This window comes from Cebidichthys violaceus, unplaced genomic scaffold (genome assembly GCF_023349555.1).
Source record: "Cebidichthys violaceus isolate CVI_PGR_0920_01 unplaced genomic scaffold, fCebVio1.0.p SCAF_15, whole genome shotgun sequence".
Lineage (NCBI taxonomy): Eukaryota > Metazoa > Chordata > Actinopteri > Perciformes > Stichaeidae > Cebidichthys > Cebidichthys violaceus.
In genome coordinates, this window is record NW_027176318.1 from 6,769,462 (window position 1) to 6,776,558 (window position 7,097).

Consider the following 7,097-nt stretch of genomic DNA (forward strand, 5'->3'; position numbering starts at 1 on the left):
TGATGCTGACAGTGAGAATGGCGTGTGTGCTGGTGCGCGCACGCGTGTGCCTCGGCTGATCTCATCATTAATCTGCTGCTGCTCTGTGTGCTGGATGTGGACACTCGTCCTCATTGTGAGCCATGTTGGATCCTATGTGTGCGCGTTTGTTTTGGTGCATTAATCCAGTATAAAGTGCACGACATGGAGGATTACGTTGGTGCTGAACAATGCGTTTCTCATACGAGTCGTTGAAGAGAGCTAACATGTGAGGGAGTGAGAAGGAAATTCAAAGGAAAAGTGAGAGAACAAGATGTGAGTGAGGGTTTGTCTGGCTTCAGTGATCGTGAATGAAGCTTTTCAGCCAGCTGATTGCTATAGCTTTAGATGAACAGCAGCCGCAAGTGGCAATAACAGCATAATGGTACAGCTAAAGCTTTCTGTATTAGTAACACAAGAAGAGAAGAGTCATTAGATCTGCAAACTGACTCAGTAATGTCAGGTACTGCACTACCTGTCTAATGTTTGCTAACATTAGCTGACCCCAGCTAAACTAAGCTACAGGAGAACAAGAAGAGGCTAAAGAGGCAAAATCATGGGCAAACCCATGAGAGTACTGAATGGAACACGGGTGAATTGTTATACTGCTATGTGAATTATTGCTCTTTAAAATGAGAGGTATGAGAGGTATGAGTGCTTTTTTATTCGGATATTGTAGAGTGTGTTGCAATAAGCTACTTCCCCGTTCATGTTTGGATGTCTTTCAGCTGATTTTAAGATGTTTTGTCTGTGTTCAAAGCTAAGTTGGTGTCTGCTGATTTTCAATTTGAAGCTATGGTCATTTTAATGAAACTATATTGTGTTAGTATTCAATTACGTGTTTATATTTTACAATCAAGCACAGTAGTGCAGCAGATAGACATTTACCTTATAGAAGATAACATTGCATATAAACAAGAATTGAATCTAGAATTGAATTACAGCTGCTGGTCATGCTATCATGGAGTAGAATGAAAGTTGCACTGATAAAAAAATGATATGATAGGTAGGGTTTCCTTGCCCTGTTAAATGTGTGTGTGTGTGTGTGTGTGTGTGTGTGTGTGTGTGTGTGTGTGTGTGTGTGTGTGTGTGTGTGGGTGTGTGTGTGTGTGTGTGCGTGCGTGTGTGTGTGTGCGGGTGTGATGGAGCCCTGAGCACCATTCAAAAGCTGTACCCCACATTTCTCATGGCAGCTTCTCTACAGTCGTTCCCATAGTAACTCCACTAGGTCAACCAATGAAAAGAGGGGGCTGGGCAGGAAGGAGGATGGGCGAGTGTTTGGGGGGTTGCTGACACAGTGTGCGAGAACCGTGATTGGAGTTGAACATCTATACGGCTAAAAACACACACTAACCTACATGTTGTAGTGCACATGCACATACACTGTAGTCAGGCGTTTAGCACACGTCAACAAGTCAGGCAGAGGTTTCACTTCACACCACCGGTTTTCACCTCTGCAACCTCATGGGAAGCCCGCAGCATCACCTCCACTACTACCATCATTTTTCCTACACTATCCCTCTACCCCACCGCACTTCTCTCTCTCTCTCTCTCTCTCTCTCTCTCTCTCTCTCTCTCTCTCTCTCTCTCTCTCGCTCTCTCTCTCTTGCTCTCTCTCTCTCTCTCATATGACACCACAGTTCCTCTGAGGGCATTGTTGTGTAATCCTTTCACTTGTCAATAATTCATCAGCAGACAAGCTGTTGCCTCTATGAATGGGAAGACGGAAGCATGCAGAATAGTGGGACAAGCCTTTAGCACCACAGCCAAATCTGGTGTGTACTAGTTTACCGGTAAATGACAACAGTAATAGGTTATGTTGCCTCTCATTTACAATTTATTTATTGGTATATTTATTACAGAATATAAGTTATGCAATATTGACCCTTTACAATGCGTGTAGAAACAATGAAAGAAGTGAGAATATAAATGAATATAAATATAAGTAGTATCATCGCAATAAAACATCCATGTCAGAGGCACAAAACATAAAATCATGCAGAGGATATGTTAAATATATAAGTCAGTCAGACACTGCTAAACAACAATAAAGGACATGTATGCAGGTAGATGAGGGTCGACCGGCAATTTCAAGACAGACAACAGACAGATGGAGGGAAGTTCAACAGGGACAGATAGAGGACAGTAAGATGCAAGAGCAACAATGCTGAAGAATTCCCTTGGAGATTGGGCAGACAGGGCTATACACTCCATATGTATGCTTGTCTTTGTAAGTGTGTCTTTTCTGGGCTCTTTTTAAAACATATACTGCATGAGTGGCCTGTCAGGTCATATTTCTCTAATCCCTAAGGCCTCCAACTGTACCCGTTGCTTGAAAAATAATCTGCATGGGAGAAACACAACTAGTAATACAATCTATTATGAATTGGAAACTATACTAAAACAGGTCATTCCAGCTCTTTGGAACCCTGAGGGGGAAGAGTTCATGCGACACAGAAAACTAAACTGTAACTAAATAAAAAACACAGTTTAAAGTCTTAGTTGTTTTACAAAATAATAGTAATTGGGAAAAAACAACTACATACTTCATTTTTGAAATGCCCTTATGTTACTGTGGATACTTTTCCTGCTTTCACTTTGGTTACAGCAAGTGTTTCTAATACACGTTACCTGATATGAGCCAAGACAATTATAACAGAAGCCTTGCATGAACCTTGCAGAACTTAATACACCCCAGCAAAGTTCAAAACTGCAAGTGACAGTCAGAAAACTTTCCATTGGGTGAAATATTGTTTTCTACACCACTAAAGAAGACCACTAAATATGCTGAGCAGTGGTATGGTAAATAATGTTTGTTAAGACATATTGTTATTATATATTTAATTTAATTTGAATGTTCACGGGCAAGCTCAGTGCTGGATCATGGTGGCCATACATGTCATTACAGTTCTTCTCAATAGCTTAGGACATTTTCTAAAACATTAATACAGTTCACAAAACAAAGTTTATTCACCACATGAGTTATGTAGAACACTACTTCATTGCAAAAGCCCTTGGATAACTTAAAGCAGTAAACCCATCTTCCTAAAATAAATAAGATACATCAACCTGTGTATCACTGCCACCAAAATGGTCTTTCCCCTTTTCATTTTGGCACGCATTCCAGTGTGTTCATTGAGAACCTGCAGTAATGTCAAATACAAAAAGGTTGTTACTGCATTGGACAGTGAAGAAAATTGTCTCGATACAAAATCATTAACATTTAGAAAAATATTGTGTAAATGACGCAATAAAAATGTAATTCCCCTTATATTTTCCCTTGCTATGCATACAAAACAGATGGATGTGTCCACTTTTTCAAACTGCCAGCTTTCCTTCTTCTTGAGCAAACTGTTGACTGTTATTGTCTCTGAATCCATCACTAAGAGTAGCTCCATGCTGCACAGTATACCTTTAAAGAAACGTGTGCTTCTACATTTGAATTATGTGTGTGCTATGTCAGGATTGTGCCAAAGCAACTGAAAAAAAAGAAGGAAAAGGAACTTTGTACTTGGTATTTATTATGTACATTGTTGTTCACTTAGACAGACACACACACACACACACACACACACACACAGGTTTGCATACAACCCTACACCAAGACAAACAGCTGTCTAGTTCACCTTTTGTTTGAAACTGAAACACCAATGAATCAATGGTCAACAGCAGTCCAAGAGCCACAGGTTCCATCCTCATTCATTTATCATTCTTTAGCGGAGCCTCAATATCCACATTGATGAAAGTGTACAGTATATCCTTCTTAATCTCCTTGACTGTGTATTTCAAAGAACTAATTCCGTCTTTCTCCATGGTGTGTCGGGTTTGGCTCAGTTTACCAGGATTCTTTGGATTAGGCTCATTGTGCAAGTCTCTGCTATGTTTGACCATCCTGTACTTTCCCTTAACCGAGTCAGGTCGAGAAATGGACATGCCACGGAAGTAAATTCGATTATAGATATCGTCGTCCTCCCCACCCCAGCCCCAGTACGTGTTCGGGAAGCCATTGATCTTCAAGAATTGGCTCTTAGACAACGAAGACACTCCACCAAAGTAACCGTTGTAGGGTAAGTGGAAGTTAAATTTGTCCATAGCCACAGCCAAGTGTCGAGGATTGTCAAAACATCTATAGAGGTTACGGTCATCCATCGGAACCAAATCTACGTCAGAGAAGACAAAGCAGTCATAATCGTATTCCTTCATTGCTTCCACAAAGCCTGCATTCATCAGTTTAGCCCGGTTGAACACGCCTTCTCCATCCTGGTTGATGACATACACTGTGTAGTCCAACTGCTGTCGTATCAGTATAGGATGGAGGTAATGCAGCCAATGAGTAAGGTGCTCATGCCGATTGCGGAATGCGATGATAATCGCCACCTAAACAAATTAAATAAGTTAGTTGACTTTAAGCCAAGATTTTGGTGTTTTTCCTTTTAGTAAATTTATAATACGATGTGTAAAATCCTTAAAACCCTTATAATATGAGTCCGTCTGACAGCATTGAATTGTAGAATGTGGGGAAGTATTTACTTATAAAGTGCGCTGCAATTATCCTCTCTGTTTTCAAGGACAATGAAACATCATCATGTGTTTGACATAGAATTGAATGCAAAATACACACACAAGAAAACCGCACTTAAGTAAATACAAGCACAGTATCATGACAAGCTCATAGGCGTTGCCTCTGCCAAAGAGAGACTTAAATGAGTCTTAAATGATTTCATCATATTTGCAGGGTGAAATTGAGAAATGTGCAAACACAGCAACAGGATGTGTGAGCTCTCATGGGAGGAACATTATGTCTGATGGAATAAAACCGTGTCAAAACCAGTCATCTGTGTAATAATGCAGCTATCATTTACACTATGCTGATCTCTGTAGACATAGTGGACATACAAAAATAAGCCTTACCTTTAAATGAATTTATCAAAATGCTGCAGTGTTTATTTTTTATCTTTTTATAATCAGTAATTCTGTAACTTATCTTTACTCAGGTAAATATATATATATATATATACATATATATATATATATATATATATATATATATATACACATATATATATATATATACATATATATATATATATACATATATATATATATATATATATATATATATATATATATATATATATATATAAAGCATATACATATATATATATGTATATATATATATATATATATATGTATATATATATATATATATACATATATATATATATATATATATAAAGCATATACATATATATATATATATATATATATACATACATACATACATATATATATATATATATATATATATACATACATACATACATACATACATATATATATATATATATATATATATATATATATATATATATATATATATATATATAAAGCATATACATATATATATATATATATATATATATATATATATATATATATATATATATATATATATATAGATAAAGCATTTTTAAGTTAAGCTTTACTTATCTTCATTTGTATCTTTTACTACGCTGTTGCAATGCTACACAGCTCTGTTCACACATTTCTGTATTCTACTAGATCTTTACTTATTGTAGATACATTTTGTTTTTATTTCACTTGTCTTGGCAATGTAAACATATTTGTCTTATACCAATAATCCCTATCCCTAATAAATAGATTAAATAAATAAAAGATTTAGCTATGTCATTATGTTCTTCAATAGACATACTTCACTCAAGTTTACTTATAAGTTTACTGAACAGGTTTTGATGCTTATTTGAGTAAAATAGATTCCAATGATCTAAAGTCATGGTAAATTATTCTGTTCACATATTCATTTGTCTCTCCATTCCTTCACCTACCTTCTGTTGGGCAATACAGTCTGGTGGCTTATACCGTCCTCCTTCCCGAAGACCAGGACCGATCAGTCCTCTCACCTCATCCAAAGTCCGTTTAGAATCAAACTCCACATGTAATGGACCCACAAGTTTTGGAGAGGTGTCAGGACAGCGTCCCAAAGGCTTGCTCTCAGTGGATGGCGTCTGTGTCTCTTTGTGAGTGACATTTAGGACTTTACTAGTCTTTTGAAGAAGTTGTTTTATCTCCTGGTAAAGTGTGCGGTTTCCATTTGCAATAGAATGTTGCTTTGAAAAAATATATAAAGTGTAGTCCTCGTTGTTAAATAGAAGCAGAACAAAACATGCCACACTGAAAAAAGCTAAAAGGACCAGTCCTTTAAAGGTTTTATGCATCATTTTTGCTAGCCCTGAAGTTGAGTATTGTACACTTAACCGCTCTGCTACAGCTCTCCTACCGCTCTGTTATATGCATCTCTCTTTGCAAGTCAAAGGTTTCCTAAACAGAAGAGCAACCGGACAGGTTTTTCCTTTACTTGGGAGCTGCTTCCTTGTTCACGTCAGCTGATCAGGTTGGTCCTCACACCTGTTGTTAATAATTCATCATGATTTTTTTTTTTCATTTGTTTCCTCTTGGGTTTCCCAGATCTAACAGCTCAATGATTCAATTGAAAGTTTATTGCTGTGTGTCTGAGTATGACTATAAAACTATTATATTGGTTCCTTTCATTTCTATATTATCTACCAAGTTTAAGACTGGTGTTAGTTTATTTGAAACAATAACCAAATACAAAAGTATTGTACCAAGACAAATAAATGACTTACTTAATGGATAATATATTTCTTTTTTGAAAAATACATTACAGCTACTTTAAATAATATAATAATACTTCCTTTTTGTTGTCAAACTGGGCCCTCTAGTGGCGGGGGATTGACAGTATCGGATGTCCTGAGTGTCCTTTGTGAAACCTGGCACATGGAAGAAGTTTGACTTCAGTGCTTTCTGAGAGAAAGTCCTTCATGCCAGAACTCTCCTTAGTTTTAGTAAACAAACTTAGTTGGTTAGGTATAGAAAAATATCATGATTTGGGTTAAAATGAACCCATTCTGGCAGAAAGCCCTGAGGGCCAACTTCCACAATCTGCTACAACATGGCAGACCAGCAGGTTACCCACAACCCTTCAAGAAGTCCTCAAAGAACCTAGCAGACGTTCTCAACCCTGATAGACTTCCTCAGCC

General features: G+C 37.2%; 1 protein-coding gene across 1 annotated transcript; it reads right to left on the reverse strand.

Moving 5' to 3' along the window:
- Nucleotides 1-3,606: 3,606 nt before the first annotated feature.
- On the reverse strand, nt 3,607-6,370 carry LOC137871617 (beta-1,4-galactosyltransferase 1-like). The gene is made up of 2 exons (XM_068709487.1): nt 5,865-6,370; nt 3,607-4,395 (listed from the first exon to the last, which is right to left on the reverse strand). Exons 1-2 carry the CDS (start codon nt 6,255-6,257, stop codon nt 3,718-3,720), a joined length of 1,071 nt encoding a protein of 356 aa, XP_068565588.1. The 5' UTR covers nt 6,258-6,370; the 3' UTR covers nt 3,607-3,717.
- Nucleotides 6,371-7,097: the final 727 nt, after the last annotated feature.

Bases quoted from the DNA above. Each gene is read 5' to 3' on its own strand.
- LOC137871617 (XM_068709487.1), bottom strand. From the start codon at position 6,257: ATGATGCATAAAACCTTTAAAGGACTGGTCCTTTTAGCTTTTTTCAGT. The intron at 4,396-5,864 runs GTAGGTGAAGGA...TAATTTGTTTAG, and splicing joins ACTGTATTGCCCAACAGAAG to GTGGCGATTATCATCGCATT.